The sequence below is a fragment of the Elephantulus edwardii genome, unplaced genomic scaffold, assembly GCF_000299155.1.
Source record: "Elephantulus edwardii isolate Elephantulus edwardi_28Jun2011 unplaced genomic scaffold, EleEdw1.0 scaffold00092, whole genome shotgun sequence".
NCBI classification, from domain to species: Eukaryota; Metazoa; Chordata; class Mammalia; order Macroscelidea; family Macroscelididae; genus Elephantulus; species Elephantulus edwardii.
In genome coordinates, this window is record NW_006399842.1 from 344,430 (window position 1) to 362,510 (window position 18,081).

Genomic DNA, 18,081 nt, shown 5'->3' on the forward strand with positions numbered 1-18,081 from the left:
TTTTTGGATAATCTTCAGTAGAATCTTGCTTGCATGTGAAATCAACGATAATGTTTTATAGTTTCCACACTCTATTGGGTCACCCTTCTTTGGAATGGGAACAAATATAGATCTCTTCCAGTCAGTTGGCCAAGTGGCTGTTCCCCAGATTTCTTGGCACAACTTGATGAGCATATCCGGGGTAGCATCTGTTAGCTGAAATACGTCAATTAGTATACCATCTATTCCTGGGGCCTTATTTTTTGCTCTTTCCTTCAAAGGAGCTTGAACTTCTTCCTTCATCACCATAGGCTCTTGCTCAAATGTTATTTCATTAAATTCTTCTGTATCTGTCAATTCTTTTCGATACTATGACTCAGTATATTCCTTCCATCTTCTATACATACATACACATACACATATACACATATACACATATACATATATATGACATTTTAATGTCTAATGTAATAATTATATATATTTATACATATGGGGTGTGTGTGTATATATATAGTGTGTGTGTGTATATATATATATATATACACACACACGTACATACACACAGATACCAATAATATGAGATGACACAGTGACTGCAGCAGTAGATTCAAGTGTATCAGACATGATAGGACTAGTTTCAGATTTGTTGTTCACAGGATCACTGTGAGTCACGCTTGAATCAATGGCACCAGACAGCAACAACAATATATCTTGTATATAATTATATGTAATATTATCATTATATAGTATAATTACGATATTATATATAATATTATATATCTGTATTATAATTATATATAACTATACAAACTCTGATGGCCTAGTGGCAAGAAGCTGCACACAATTTGAGGCTACCAGCTACCCTATGGGAGAAGGATGGGTAATCTCCTCCTTGCGATTAACTGCCTCTAAAAACCTGCCAGAAGATACTTGTAGTCTGCTATATGTATTTTATATATATAGTTATATATATGGTTGAATGTATATGTATTTATGTATTTAACATATATAATGAGAGGACAATAGTTATAGAACAGGGTTAAGGTCTTTTGTTTATAAGGTTGCTACTTGATGACATTTAACAACAACATATAAAGCCAGGCCCTTGTCTCCATTTTGGAGTTGGGTGAAGTGGATGGACTCTGTAAGATTGTGCTCTTGTTTTGATTGAGGATCTGTGTGGATTGTGTGGTTGTTTTTTATTTAAGCCTCTTGTTTAGAGTCAATAAGGACCCTTATATTAAAAAGTTGGGCCTAAGGGACAGCACTCTGGTCAATTTGTAGTGCTGAGGTAATCTGAGTTTGCTTTGGCACTGAACCTTGTGCCACTGGAGTCTCAAATGCCATAATGGAACAACTGTGCCATAGTTGTGCCAAACACCATAATGGCTACCCATTGTGGGCAGTGTTTGGTGGAGCTCCCAGATTGATTAAGGTTTGGAAGCAGGAATGGCATCCACTTCCTAAACTACATGCCTCTGGAAACTCTAAGAAATTAGAGAAACGAAGATAGTTATAGAAGGCTTCTAGGGTGGCTATGACTCATGCCCAACAACCTGTAGCTGACCCTCCAGTGAGTTTTCAGAGGCAGTAAATCACGTGGGAGGAGATTGCCCATCTTTCTCCCATAAAGCAGCCGGTAAATTTGAGCTTCATAACTTTGCACTGACAGCACTAAGCCCCCAGAGCTCCCATATAATAAATTCTAGGTCTACAACCAATGAACAAGTTAGAACTAATTATGGAATACATAGACAAATAGGGGAGACTTGATGAGTAAGAAAATCTTATGAATGGCAATGACATCTTTATCATCAGGTCAATTGTTTTGCTTACAGAGAACAAACCCATGAATCAAAATCTTGGCTTCAAATCTCAGCATCTTCTCTTATTTCTGCAACTGTGCAATTTTTTTTATTTTAGACATCCCACTTGGAAAGTCGAAATAATACCACCTTTTTGGTGCCCTAGTGATAAAGAGCTGCATTGCCAACCAGAAGACATGTAGTTGGAACCCACCAGTTGCTCCAATTGAGAAAGATGGGCAATCTCCTCCTGTGAAATTTACTGCCTCTGAAATTCTGCTGGTGGGTCAGCAAGTTGCTTATGACTTGATGGTACATAAAAACAACATTTAGTCATGAGTCATAATTGGTGACAAGTAACAGCAATTTTACAGGTAGAAGACTACATATTTAAGTTACTGCATGTGAACTATTAGAAGATTGAATAAGATCAACATGTAAAACTATTAACTATTATTATGATTTACAGAGATTAAGATTAAATTGAAAAAGAAAGTAGTTATAGAACATAAACCTACAACTCTTCATTAATGCAACAAAATATTTGACATATATAAGAAAATATGGAAGAAAACCATTTCTAAGTCAAAAGGACATCTCTACTATTCTATAAGACATTTGGCATTTCTTATCTGGAGACATTCTGCTTTTCCCTCAAAAGTTTTCCACCTTCCAGTTTACATAGCAGTATGAGGAAAGAGAACCAGAGCACTGTGTCTGAATTTTTCCTGCTGGGGCTCCCCATCCGGCCAGAGCAGCAGGGCGTGTTCTTTGCCCTGTTCCTGGGCATGTACCTCACCACGGTGCTGGGGAACCTGCTCATCATCCTGCTCATCAGGCTGGACTCTCGCCTCCACACCCCCATGTACTTCTTCCTCAGCCACTTGGCCCTCACTGATACTATTTTCTCATCTGTAACTGTTCCAAAGATGCTGAAGAACATGCAGACCCAGGATCAATCCATATCTTATGAAGGGTGCATTTCACAGACATACTTTTTTATACTCTTTGCTGACTTAGACAGCTTCCTTATCACATCCATGGCCTATGACAGGTATGTGGCTATCTGTCACCCTCTCCATTATAATACCATTATGGGTCAGAGTCTTTGTGTTATGCTGGTGGTTGGGTCCTGGATCATTGCCTGCTCTTGCGCTCTTTTGCATACTCTCCTCCTGGCTCGACTGTCTTTCTGTGCTGATAACATTATTCCCCACTTCTTCTGTGACCTGGCTGCCCTGCTTAAATTGTCCTGCTCAGACACTTCCATTAACCAATTGGTAATATTTACTGCAGGATTGATGGCCATTATGGTTCCATTCTTATGCATTCTGGTTTCTTATGGCCGAATTGGGGCCACCATCCTTCGGGTCCCTTCTACCAAAGGGATCCGCAAAGCGCTGTCCACTTGTGGATCCCATCTTTCAGTAGTGACTCTCTATTATGGTTCAATTATTGGTCTCTATTTTCTTCCCTCTCCCAGCAATACCGATGATAATAACATAATTGCTTCAGTGATGTACACAGTAGTCACTCCCATGCTGAACCCCTTCATTTACAGCCTGAGAAATAAAGACATGAAAGGAGCCTTGAGAAAACTCTTAAGTAAGAAAACATATTCTTCCAATTAAAATTTCCTTTTTTAGCCACATGATCTTATTCCCTCAATCGAAAATACAAATTATTATACAGTTCACTTGTGCCCATTGATGACATTCAGAAATGCTTTGCTAACTTAATCCTTGAACCTATTAGAGAGTATAATAAAGTGACTGTATCTTGTAGGACTTTATTTGCTCATGTTTTGGTGTGTGTGTGGGTTTTTTTAATGCTTTGAGAACATTGTTTCACTGTTGTCATCAACTTCTATCCTAAATACAGGCAGTTTGAGTCAAAGGATTCATAGAAAGAAATCTTGGTGTCCTGTAATATAGATTATAGCAAAAAACAAACAAACAAACAAAACCCTCCATGGGACAGTTCTATTATATAAGATATCGGGCCCTATGAATAAAAATTGACTCAACAAGCAACAGATGTGGTTTATTTCAGTACTGATTCACCTCCAAGTTTTTATTTTTTTTATAAAACATAGTTAACTTTCCAGCCCTCCATTTCTAAGGATTTTTCTATTTTTTTATATTACTACAATATATCCCTCTAGTTCAATTAGGCAAGCATGCAACCAGTCACTCTACATCCTTCAAAGAAGAACATGTTAAACTTTACTCTTATATGATCATTAATACTTTCTTGTCTTTCATGAATACAGTCCAACCTGTCATTCTCCTCAAATACATGCAAATAAATATTCAGCATCAGGTATCTTAAGCATTTACCTAAGAACTTGACATGCATTAAAATAATATAATAATTTAATCCTGACAGCAACTGTATGATGCAAGCTGGGAAAAATCAAGCTTAAAGAGGTGAGAAGCATCTTAAGATCACAAAGGTAGTGAAACATTGACTGTCTGATTGCAGAATGATTCAACTGCGCACATAAAATAACCATTTATACAGATTACTGTGTCTGCTATGATTAGAGATAATTAGTACAATCTAAGTAGAGAGTATGAAGTATTTCCCAGAGAACATTACTTTACCTGAGCTTCATATAATACAAATTATTCAGACAAAAAAAGTTCTGTTTTGTTCTGCTGGCTACAAAGACAGGGTTCAACATGTGTCAATATATTAAACTAGAAGTATTAACTGACAGACAAAAATTTAATAGACACTAAGTAACACCAGTAGTTACCAGTAGATATAAAATGTGCTTATAGAAAATATCCAATAATCACTTTTATAAGCCTTGAAGTTTTCAGAGCAGATGTGGATCAAAAGAAGAGTAAGAGCTGAAGATAACTGAGGATCTTTTGAAGAAAGCTGTTCAGTGAACCCTAATCCTTTCCAACAAAGAGGGGAGTGCTTTCCTCCTCACGCCAAGCTTAGTAGAGAATTTTATATTTAGCTCCAAGTTATGTAAGTCCCTAGGTAGCAAGATGGGAAATCTCCTCCCATGCCATTTACTGTCTCTGAAAACCTGCTAGAGGGTTAGCTATGGGTTGGTTCTGACTTAGGCTAAAGATTGGTGATTCAAATCTACCCAATGAAATTTTTTCCGAAAGTTCTTTAACAATCACTAACCTAAAAAAAAAATTAAAAAAAAAAATCACTGACCTCAAGGCTTTGTCTCAAATCACAATTTTAAAAAACCAACCACAAAAAAACAAAAGGCTTCATTCTCAATATATGCAAGTAACCAAAAAAAAAATCTTCCCATGTCATGTAAAGATGGTTTTGCAATGCAATATGTATTTCCAATAGAAAAGAAGTAGAAACACATAACCCAGAATTTAATATAAGAGGAGCTTTGTAGAAATCACAGTAGTTGATACTCCTGTGATAGTATAATGTGGATCTCCCATAGTGTGTTACAGTAGGCCTATTGTTCCAAAGGCCATTGCCTTTGACTTTTGACACACGACTGGGTGAGAACATGCAAATAGGTAAGTACACTATTGATGAGGGGATTGGCCAGATTTGCCATCTCACCAGGTGTAAACTGTGAAGGTTTCATGGTAGAATTCAGAATCAAGAACAAGGAAACAAAGAAAAAAGAAAAAAATGCAGTGCCTATCCTTCAGGGCCAGAAATTCTTGCACCAATCAGACTGGCACCTGGAAAAAAGCAGCAGCAGTAGCAATGAGGAATCAGAGACTAATATAAGACAGAGTTGATGTGGGACAGCTAGTCCATGGAGGTAGAGTCAAGGACCTTTGCCCAAGCTTGCAGGAGGACTGGTGAGGGGAGACACCATAATTTTCAGGACTAAGCCTTCAATATGGATTTAAGCTCAACATCAAGAAAACAAAGATTCTCACCACTGGGCCAATTGGCAGCATCATAATGGATGGTGAAGAAACTGAGATTGTTAACAGTTTTCATTGGCTTGGCTCCACAATCAATCTAGGTACCAGCAGCCAAGAAATTAAGAGATGAATTGCACTGGGAAAGTCAGCTGTCAGGAACCTCTCTAGAGTACTGAAGAGCAATGACGTCAGACTGGAGACTAAGGTGTGCCTGATCCAGGCTATAGTCTTCGCAGTTGTGTACTATACATCAGAAAGCTTGACAATGACTAGTGATACTAGAAAGATAATTGATGTCTTTGACCTGTGGTGCTGGAAAAGAGTGTTGAATATACCATGGACTGCTAGGAGAACAAACAGGTTTGTCCTGGAGAGGGTGAAACTGGGCTGCTCCTTGGAAGCAAGGATTCTGAAGCTTCTTCTGACATGCTTTAGGCATGTTGCAAGGAGTGACCAATCCTTGGAGAGGGACATCATGTTTGGGAGGATTGAGGGACAAAGCAATCAATTCAGTGATTGGTGTAATGGGAATAGGTATGTTAGAGACAGTGAGGCTAGAACAGGATAGAGCAGGGTTTAGGGCTCTTGTACATAACAGGGTCACTGTGAGTCGCAAGCGACTCAGTGGCACATAACAACAACAACAACAACAAGAGAGCTTTTTGACATTGGCCTAAAGCCTTGAAGCTGAAGGTTGAAGGGTGGTCTAAAAACATTCTTGAGAAGCTGACCTGACTGGAGAATTGTATCCTGTTGTCAACTTGAGTTGTAACCTGTTACAAGTGCACAATAAACATTATAAGTGTGAATATGGTTCTGTGAGTTCTGTGAAGTCATTGCAGTGTATTAGTAGACCTAGCAGTAGAGCAGCAACAGGCCTGGGAAAAAATATCTGTCAGTAGGACCAAAGTGTTAGAAATTGTAGAGGCTGTTTTTCCCTTCACGTAATGGGTTGTCAAAGATCAGCTGTCTATAAGTGGCTGGATTTATTTCTGGGTTCTAAATTCTATTATATTGGGCTATATATCAGTCACTGTAACAGTAATAAAACTATTTTGATGATGTGACTGTTCAGCAGATTTTGAGATCAGGAAGCCTAAGGCTACCTCTTTCATTTTTCTTCTTCAGTAGCACTTTTTTATCTGAGGTTCTTTTCCTTTTCATATAAAGTTGGTGACCCCTTTTTAAAATCTGTTTGGAAAAAGATGACAGGATCTGCATAGAGATTGTATTATATCTGTAAATTGCTCTTGACACTGCTTTTGCAATGTTAAGTCTCCTGATCTACAAGCATGATATATCATCCCAGTTATGTAGATCGCTTGTGTTTCTTGTAGTGGTGTTTTGTAGCTTTCTTTTGTATATGTTTTGCATCTTTGGTTAAATTTGTTCTTAAACATTTAATCTTTGAGTGGCACCTGTATTGCTTCCTTTATTTCTTTGTTCAAATTCTCTTTTTAACTGGAGAGGGACCAGACTGATTTTATATGCTGATCTTGTACCCTGCTGATTGAATATGCTGATTTACCCTGGTAAATCAGTCATTTAGATCAAGTAATTTTCTTGCTGAGTCTTTAGAATTTTTTATGTATATAATTGTTGTTATATGACATTAAGTTGGAACTGATAGCTGACGCTCCAGTGGGTTTTCAGAGACCGTATATCACATGGGAAAAGATTGCCAATCTTTCTTCTATGGAGAAGCTAGTAGATTTAAACCACGTGCCTTTGAGTTGTCAGCATGCTCCTTACCAACCTGAAAATAGAGATGGTTTTGATTATGTATAGACGACTTTGGTTAATTTTGGTATTTTCACAAATATCAAGTCTCTGCTTTTCCATTTATATAGGTCTCCTTTGGTTTATTACAGTAGTGCTTTGTTGTTGCTGTGTGTGCCATCAAGTCAGAATCCACCCAGAGATGACCTTTCAACAGGTTTTCAGAGGTAGTAAATTGCACGAGAGGAGACTGCACCTCTTTCATCCCATGAAGCATCTAGTGGATTCCGACCACATACCTTTGGGTTGATAGTAATAAACTATGCTTCAATCCCAATGGCATGCAGTTCAAATCCACTAGATGCTCTATGGGAAAAGGATGATCAGTCTCCTCCCATGTGATTTATTGCCTCTGAAAATCCACTACGAGTCAGTTCCAACTTGAAAGCACATGATGACAAGTCAACAGAGCTCCCCATAATGATTTGTAGTTGTCTTTCTATACAGCCTTTGTCTCACTGATCAAGTCACACAGGAAAGAGTGGCAACCTTAACCAGTGCGTGGAACTGTAGATGGTACAAGTGTATCTGGGCAGTGTGGATACAGCTTCTGACCCTTACCAAGTGAAATAAGTGAGACATGGGTGGGTGGGCGGATGGATGGATAGATAGATAGATAGATAGATAGATAGATAGATAGATAGATAGATAGACAGGTGAGAGAGGGAAATAGGGGGAGTGTTAAATAAGAAAAAGTGTTCACAACAAGATAAAAATATTTTAAAAAGTATTGCATAAGACCAATGTTGCAAAAATAGAAGGATAACTAGTAAGATGGGGATAAAAGTCCAAAAGGGGAAGGGGGGGGCAGAGGCCAGAGGTTGAGAAGTTGAAATTGCTAGAATAATAATTTGGTGAATGGAGGGGGCTGGGGGGCTAAGGAAATAGGAAAGATCCAATGGAGACCTGAAAAAACAGGGTAATCATGGACATAGATCAAAGGTGATTAATTTTATAAAGCATAATGTACATGAGTGATCATTTGAGACACAATGTGAATGTAGGAATGTGTGAAACACAGTGTATGTGAGTGACAGATGTATTAAAAATTTTGCTTATTTCATCTTATAAAATGTTTAATATTTTTCTCAGACACTGCCTATTAATCAAAAAATAAAATTAAGTGCTAGTTGATTAACCAATTCCTTTTTAGCAGTATATAACTTTCTCTTTAACTAAATTAATTGCAAGAGTTTATCCCAATGTCTAATGAAATTAAAGAAGTTCGTTCTGTGTTTTTTAAAAAAAAAAAAAATTGTGCGCAAACCAATATAAAATAAAATGGAGAGAAAAAAAATCTTAAAAGTTTAAAATAAATGGAAAAGAAAGGATTTTAAAAAGAAAAACAGGATAAAACCCTCAAAGCATAAAAACCAAATACGAGGGTGTTGAAGGGAGGAGGAATATGCAAAGATAAGGTTTAAAAGAAGATAAAAAGAAGTAACAAGAAACAAGAAAATAAATGAAAACAGAAAAGGTTGGGGAAGGATAAGATGGAACCTGGACAGAGTTCATGCTATGGAGGAGTTCATGCAGGCGAGGGGCAAGGTACCTGGGTCTAGAGGTTTATTCTGTGGTCTGTCAGTCAGCGGGCAAGGTTCCCTGTCCATCAGAAGTGATTCGTGCTCATCTGAGTAGAGACTAAGGGCAGAATGCTTAGTCTCAGAAGTGGATTCTGATGGCCTAGAAATCAACTGCTTGGGATTCTCATTCCCCTCACAAGGAATTCCTGCCAGCTCTGAAGGTTGCCAGAAGTAGGGTGCGTGGACTCAAAAGCTAGAAGGTGGATGAGGGAAGGATGCTTGATCTGACACTTACACCCTACTGGGAAAAAGATTTTTGATGAGCACAGGGATTTGATTTTTAGAAAGTCCCATTCCTTGATTTTTACCTTCTTACAGTTATACATTTTTAGCTATGTTTGCAAGTCTATTTATACAATAGACTGTAGTTGTTGTATACTGTTCAAGTCATAACCAACTGATAGGTGACCCTCTAGTGAGTTTTCAAAGGTAGTTTAATCAGAAAGATTGCCTAACTTTCTCCCATGGAGTAGCTGGTGGATTTGAGTTGTGAACCTTTGGGATTGCAGCACAGCACCTTATCTCTCAGCCACTTAAGCTCCCTATGCCATAAGACTAGGATGTACCTAGTCTATACCACAGGCTATGGCTTCAAAAGGTTTTTTGTTTGGGGGGGGTTAATTAATTTTAATAAAGTTTACAGAGATTTAGGGTTTCCAGTTATTCATTGTTGCACTTTTCTCCCTGTTTACCCCTCCCCCCCAATTCACTATTCTCATTGAAAAGTAAAATTCTTTCATTGTTATAAAATCCCTCCCTTCAAGGCCATTCCACTGTGCTTGCTGCCTTCATTCTGAACTCCTGTCATGACAACAATACCCAATCATATATCCCTTTTAAATAGTTCTCTCATCTGTTTTAATGCAGTATACGTCATTCCTCCCCTCCTTCTCGGTCTTCCCTCAACCCAAATGACAGTCCTGTTTTACAATAGTGGCCCTATGCAAGTGTCCTTTTGTGACTGAGATATTGTTTAGTTTTTAAGTGCTAGCAAGTCATAGACAACTCATAAACTAGAGCTTCTAAATTTGTTCCTATTTTTTTTCCACTGAGGATCTTGATGGTTTTTAGTTTTGTGCTAGATCTCTAATCCACATTAAGTTGGTTTTTGTGTGTGGTGTAAGATGTGGATCCTGTTTCAGTTTTCTGCATGTAGATGGCCATTGTTGCCAGAACCATTTGTTTACGATTCTTTCATTTCCACTTTTAATAAGTTTTATTTTCTTGTCAAATATCAATTGACTATAGGTAGATGGGTTGATTTCTGAGTTATCAATTCTGTTTCATTGTACCAGTATAGTGCTGTTAATAACAGCTGTTGATGATGAGGTAAATTAACAAAAACTTGCAAAATTAACATAAATACTCTGGTGGGGTGATTTGTAGAAAATTGCTCTAATCTACATTTGTCTGGTTCAAATCCACCAGCAGTAGTGAAGGAGAAAGCTGGGCAATCTTCACCTGCATGATTTACAGTCTCTGAAAATTTACTGAAGTGTCAGCTATAAGGTAATTCCAACTCAAAAACAATGAATTTTTAGTTTATTATAGAAAAGCAGTGGTTGTTGTTGCTGTTAAGTGCCATCGAGTAGAAGATATATTTAATTAAAACACGAGCATGACCTACAGGGCAGTTATTCCTCTGGACAAATACTTCGCAGAATTTCATTCATATAGTCATTTAATGCATGCCTGAGAATAATACTTATTGAAGGACTGTTCTTTAATAGGAAAACTGTGATAAGTCTATTTCTCTTGACTGTGCATAAATCTAAATAAATATTAAGCTTTATTATTGTTAATAATGCATGAGTATGCAACTGTGTTTATCTTTGTTGAATCTGTGTCTTCTCTTTTTCTTTAACGGTTTTGTGCTGACCCTTATTGTAGATTGCCTTTCCTTTCCCCTCATCTTAATGTGAACCTACAGAGCGCAGGGTTCAGATATACTGTCTATTGATAGTGTCACTATGGGTCATAGTCAACTCAACTGTGCATAGTAAAACACTATCTAGTTGCTGATTTTATCTTCTCTCTCCCTTTCTTCCCCTCTCTGATGACGATAAAAAAATTTTCTGTGACTAAGTCTTTAGTCTTTTTTTTGTAATAATGGCATTCAATATTGCCATTATGTGACTGACGTCTATGTCCTCTAGATGCATTCATGTTTTGCAGTGTTTTGAGAAGCATTCATTATTCTTTAGAATTCCATTGTGTTTGTATGTTCCCTTATTTGCTTATCTATTCCCGATTGATGAGTATTTGGGTTTATATCCTTGCTAAGAGGCAGTATATAATGTTACCTCTTATTTCCTTCTCTTGACTGATTGCCATAACTAGCTCTTACAATGCTATTAGTCTTTCTCCATTAAGAATGATGTTGATTCTTGATTTTGCATATGTGTGTGTGTGTGTGTGTGTGTGTATACACACACACACACACACACTTTTAACTATGCTGAAGAAATTCCCCTCTATTGCTGTTTTGTTGAATGTTTTAATCAGGAAAAGGTGTTATAGTTTGTCAAAAGGCTTTTTCTGCATCAAATGATAGGATCACAGCGTTCTTGTTCTTTGCTTTATTAATGTGCTAAGTTATATTAATTCTTTTCCTTACGTTGAGCCATCCTTGCATACCTGTTATGAATCCTATTGGTCATTATGAATTTTTTTTGAAAGGTGGGTAAATACATTATGACTATTTTTTATATACTGTTGGGTTCTATTGACCAGAATTTTGTTAAGGGGTTTTGAATCTATGTTCATGAGATATATTATTCAATAGTTGTTTGGCGGGGGGGTGATGTCTTTGCTTGGTTTTGGTATTATAGTTATGCTTGCATATAGAATGACTGTGGGAATGTTTCTTCCTTTTCTATTTTCTGAAATATTTTAAGCCGAATTAGTGATAGTTCATCTCTGAAGGTTTGGTAGAGTTCACCTATGAAGCCATTTGGGTCAGGACAATTTTTTTCTTAGGGAGTCTCACTAATCTCTAATGGACCCTCAATACAGCCAATGATGGTTGGGATAACTGTACACTCACGTTGTGCAGTCTTCAAAACTTCATTAGACTAGTGTGCATGTCTTCAAATGAAGGTCTCAGGGTCTCAAAAGCAAGAAATAATAAGTTGCAATTCCCAGCAGATTTCAAGTCTCTATTTTTATTATTGCCAATAATTTACTGAACAAAGCAAATGCTTTGTCACACTAGCGTGTATTCAGTATACATTATTGTGAAAACTTTCTTCTACTGAATATAATTCGAAAAGCTCCTTTCATGTCCTTATTTCTCAGACTATAGATAAATGGATTTAACATGGGAATGACTAAAGTATATAACACAGCTACAATGATATCTTTGCCAGAGGATTCATTGGATGAGGGGATAATGTACAATCCAATAATTGCTCCGTAGTACAAAGATACCACAGAGAGGTGAGAACCACAAGTGGATAAAGTTTTGCAGATCCCTTTAACTGAAGGAACTCTCAAGATAGTGGACACAATGTAACCATAAGACACCAGGATGCATATGAAAGGAAGGGTGATGACCAACTCCCCTACAGTAAGAATAGCCATTTCATTGATTGTAGTGTCCGAGCTGGACAACTTAAGTAAAGCAGAGAGGTCACAGAAAAAGTGATGGAGAGTGTTTTCTCTATAGAAGGACAGGCAGTCCAGGAGTAGAGTGTGCAACAAAGCATTGGCGAAAGATAGGACCCAGGGCACAATTACTAGCAGGAAACAGAGGCTCTGACTCATGATGATAGTGTAGTGCAGAGGGTGACAAATGGCCACATACCTGTCATAGGCCATTGAAGTGAGAAGGAGGCTTTCAATAGTACCAAAGAATAAGAAAAAATAAGTCTGAGAAAGGCACCCAGCTCTTGAGATGGACTGACTCTGCGTCTGCATGTTTATGAGCATTTTGGGGGCTATGACTGATGAGAAAGATACATCAGTGAGGGCCAAATGGCTGAGGAAGAAGTACATGGGGGTGTGGAGGCGAGAATCTATCCTGATAAGCAGAATGATGAGCAGGTTTCCCAACACCGTGGAGATATACATGATTAGAAACAGGGCAAAAATTATGCCCTGCTGCTCCTGCTGGATAGGGAGTCCCAGAAGGAGGAATTCAGACACGCTGCTTTGATTATCTCTCCTCATCCTCAGCAAATCTTTATTTGCTAGAGATGGAAAAAAATATGAAAATGTCAAAGAATAATAAATCATTGTGATGTCAAATAATTATAACATGTTTTTTAAGTCATCAGTATGTGAGCTTAATCTTAATATTCCATGCATTTTCCCCGTGGTAATTGAGTGTTAATTGTCTGGCAGGATGTTAGAAGCGGAGTGGAATCCACTTCCTAAAGAACATGCCTCTGGAAACTATGAACTTTGATAAATGACAATACTTATAAAAGGCTTTGTTCCTTTTGTTCACAGGGTCACTATGAGTCATGCTCCACTCAATAGAAATGAAGGACACAGTGGTTTATTATGTATCCCCCTAGGAAACAACCAAGATCTTTTTCTGGGAATTATGAATACTTATCATGAATTATTAAAGACTTAACAAGTCAGATGATGTTTTAACGTAAGTGGTGAATCAGTTTAAAACAGAAATTGTGTATTAAAAATATAAGCCACAAAGCTACATCTGCAACTAATTGTTAGACACTAATTGGTCTGTAACTCACTCTTGACTATTCATTTCATACAGTGTTTGACAAACGTTTGACTTTCATGAGTTTAATTATTTTAAAACACAAAATGGGATGGGATGGATCTTACAAAAATTAGGATTTGGATACTTGGTGAGAAACCTTTTAAGTCACTAGCTAAGGAAAAATCCTACAGTTTTACTCTTTGGGCAAAAGTAAAGATCAGCTCTTATTCCACCTGAAAGACAAAAGATTACAACTAACACTAGCCCATTTTGCCTTTAATTGCTGTACACAAACAGCAAAAAGTAAAGCCCTCCATAGTCTGTCACACTTAACAGAAGGTTAGATGAAAAGCTAAGAATTGCCAAACTAGCAAGCTATGTAGAACACTTAAATGGCTCAATCAGATATATCAAAACAAAATAAAACAAATAACACACCAACACTATATTGTCTTGAAGGCAACAGATAACTTCAATTCACACATACTAAAGAACAAGGTTACAAAGAAAAAATATAAATACTTAATAAAAATTGTAAGGTAAAGAATGATAATAAAAGCCATAAACACAATAACCTCAACATAGAAAAGTAGATGAAATGAAGAAACCAGCTGCTCCACAAAAACAGTACATTAAAATGGCAGCAATAAAACTAAATGTATAGATAATAACACTGAAAGTGAGTGATTAAGCACTTTCTTTAAATGCATCAGCCAAGAGAAAAAAGTAGGAGGAGAATGAATAAGAAAACATGACTCATCAATATGTTGTCTACAAGAGACACACATTACACAGCGTCAAATGTTGTTGTTGTTGTTATGTGCCATCGAGTCACTTGCGACTCATAGCTACCCTATGGACAACAGCCCTAAACTCTGCTCTGTCCTGTGCCAATCACACCATCTCCGACACACCCATCCCAATTACCCCAGTCACTGAATCAATCCACCTCGTAGAGGGGCTTCCCCTCCTGCGCTGTCCCTCCACCCTACCAAGCATGATGTCCCTCTTCAAGGACCAGTCCCTCCTTGTAACATGTCCAAAGTATCTCAGACGGAGCCTTAGAATCCTTGCCTCCAAGGAGCAGCCCGGTTTGAACCTTTCCAAGATGAATCTGTTTGTTTTCCTAGCAGTCCATGGTACCCTCAGTATTCTTCTCCAGCACCACAGCTCAAAGGCATCAATTCTCCTTCTATCCTCCTTAGTCATTGTCCAACTCTCTGATGTTGACAAGGTCAAATAGAGGCTAAAAATTAAAGTGTGGAAAAATCTATCAAGCCAAATGTTAATCAAAAAAGAGTAGAATAGAAATAATGACTTCTGGAAAAAATCACTTCAAGGCAAATCTTTTTTTGCTTAGAGAAATGGAAGGAACTTATGTGATTAATGATGAGCTGAACAAGACTACGTAACTATGACAAATAGCCACACATCCAATGACAGCGGCCCAAAGTAAAGAAATACAATTTTAACTGATTTGAATAGAGATAGACAACTCCACAGCAACAGTTGTTCTGGTGTTGTTGTTGTTGTTATGTGCCATCAAGTCACTTGCGACTCATAGCAAGCCTGTGTGCAACAGCCCTAAACTCTGCTCTGTCCTGTGCCAATTGCACCATCTCCGACATACCCATCCAGATTACCACAGTCACTGAATCAATCCACCTCATGGAGGGCCTTCCCCTCCTGCGGTCCCTCCACCCTCCGAAGCATGATGTCCCTCGCCAAGGACGAGTCCCTCCTTACAACATGTCCAAAGCATGTTAGATGGAGGCTCAGAATCCTTGCCTCCAAGGAGCCACCTGGTTTGACCCTTTCCAAGATGAATCTGTTTGTTTTCCTAGCAGTCCATGGTATCCTCTATACTCTTCTCCAGGTGCCATTAAGTTAAGTATGACTCATAGTGACCCTACGGACAACATTCTGTACCCACATTATCATCTCTGAAACACTTGAGCCCATAACTGCGGTCAACCATGTCAATCTGTCTCATTAAGGGTTTTTCTTTCTCTCATTGACCCTCTACCTTTCTAAGCATGATAGCCTTTTAAAGGAGTAGCTTTTCCTAGCAACATGTCTGAAGTATGAGCGATGAAGCTCCATCATCCAAAGATGGCTGCACTCTTTCTAAAACATATTAACTGGATGAAATATGTTTACGGCATTGAAGTCTTTGGGGGAGAGAATATTTTATATTTTAGGGCATTATGTTTATCGTAAGAGTACAGAATGAGGGTTGCAGAGTGGATTATATTTGGGGGTTCGGGGATGTGGGGGGGGATTGCGTACCAATGAGGGAGTTTTTCTTTTGCGTTTGAAGGAGAGGAGCAAACGGGGGTGGGGGGGCGGGGAGAGGGGTGCAACAATGAATGAATGGAATTCCAAAATCTCTGTAGATGTTCATTGAAATGAAAAATAGAGAAATTTTTAAAAAAAAACATATTAAACTCTTCTACTCTTGGTGTGTCACAATATACCACAGTTGATGAAAAATAGAAATATTATAAAGAAACTCAAAAGTATCTTCAAAACCATGAAGTTTCAATCCACCATAGTCTTTGAAAATTCTTTGGAAGGTGAGTTATGAAATGGTTCTGACTCAAAGGTTGCAACATGGGCACGTGTTTTTTTTAAGAGATGAAATCCATTGAATGGGTAAACCCAGTTTCTTTAATCAATAGTGCTGGCAAAACTAGATATTGCTTTGGAGAAAACTGGAATAGTATCTATACCTCACATCATGTACAAAAGCTAATTCACAGTGGACCTATGTGTAAAACCTAAAACTATAAAGATAATAAAATTAAAAGTAGAAGCAAACTTTGGATCCCTAATCTGTGGCATAAACAAATTATCAAATATAACCAAACTTCACAATCAGCAGAGGTTAAACTAGGATGGTTGAAACCTTCTAAAAACTAAATTCTTATGTGCATAATTTCTGAATGTATCCTTCTTTGGTCTGTCAAAAAAACTCCTCAAAAGGAGTGAAAAAAGACAATATAAGCTGGGAAAAATATTTGGCAATGTCATATCTGAGAAACGATTTATCTCTAAAATTTATAGAAAACTCTGTAACAGAAACAACTCTACAACAACAACAATAAGAAGCCAAACAACCCAAATAGAAAATGGGCAAAGGTCATGGCAAGACATTTTACCAAAAGGACATACAGATGGTCATCAAAAACATGAATAAATGTTCAAGAGCATTAGTTGTCAGAGAAACACAAATCAAAACAACAAAACCCTTATCATACCCTGCAAACAATAGCAAAGTTCAAAAGGATAGCAAACAATAAATGCTGGCAAGGATGTAGAAAGATTGGAGCTCTTATACATTGCTAGTAGGAATGTAAAATGATACAACCACTATGGAAAACAGCTTGGCACTTCCTTCAAAAATTGGAAATATAAATATACTTTGACTTAGTAATTCTGCTACTAGGTATATAGCCTAAAGAAATAAGAGCTGCGATGTAAATGTACACATTTATTGCAGCATTATTTACAATAGCAAAGAACTAGAAACAACTCAAGTGTCCAACAGCAGATGAATGGATAAAGAAATTGTGGTATGTTTATACAGTGGAATATAATTCAACAGTTAAATCAATAAAGAATTACCTAAAACTGCACGAAATGCATGAAGGTGGGGGATGTTATGCTGAATCAAGTCAATCAGTCACAAAAAGACAAATATTTCATGTTGTTGTATGATTATAAAAAGATAAATGTTTACATACAGAAACAATCATTGTTAGATGATTACAGAGATGGGAAGGGAGGGAGTGACGTTACTGATTATGATCAAAACCATCATTAGATTTCCTAGGTTGTAAATTTCACAGTAAGGGATTGCAGTCTGTCTTCCACAGAGTCATTGTTGGATTGGAACTATCACAGAGTCATGGCCTTTGAATTAGCAGAGCAGCTGCCTATGGACTTAGTCACCAGACTCCCCTGGGGGAAAGTCCCCTGGGGGGAAAGTTGTTGTTGTTGGATATTTGTCGAGTTAAGCCTGACTATGAACATTAAATCTGAACTCTGCCCTATTCTCATCATCTCTGCCTCACTGGAGACTATTGTTACAGTCCCTGTGTCAACCTACCTTGTTGAGGATCTTCCCCTCCTTCTCTGACCCTCCAATTTTCCAAGCATGATAGTCTTTTTTCAAGGATTGGTTTCTCCTAACAACATGCCAAAAGTATGTGAGGTGAAGAAGGAAGTAAAAATTAGTAAACAGATAATAGACACAATAAGTGAAAGAAAAGGCAATATAAAAAAATAGACTAACACAATATCTCTAAAGAAAGAAGTGTAGAAAGTTTAACACAAATTGGAATTATAGATCTAAAATAATAAAAGTGTGATTACACTGT

At 37.5% G+C, this 18,081-nt stretch overlaps 2 protein-coding genes across 2 annotated transcripts; one reads left to right on the top strand and one right to left on the bottom strand.

The window, feature by feature from the left end:
• Positions 1–2,476: 2,476 nt before the first annotated feature.
• Positions 2,477–3,418, top strand: LOC102850180 (olfactory receptor 1J1-like). Its single transcript, XM_006890740.1, has one exon. It carries the CDS (start codon positions 2,477–2,479, stop codon positions 3,416–3,418), a length of 942 nt encoding a protein of 313 aa, XP_006890802.1.
• Positions 3,419–12,255: 8,837 nt separating this feature from the next.
• LOC102850464 (olfactory receptor 50-like) lies at positions 12,256–13,194 on the bottom strand. The gene has a single exon (XM_006890673.1). The coding sequence runs from the start codon at positions 13,192–13,194 to the stop codon at positions 12,256–12,258; it is 939 nt and encodes a 312-aa protein (XP_006890735.1).
• Positions 13,195–18,081: the final 4,887 nt, after the last annotated feature.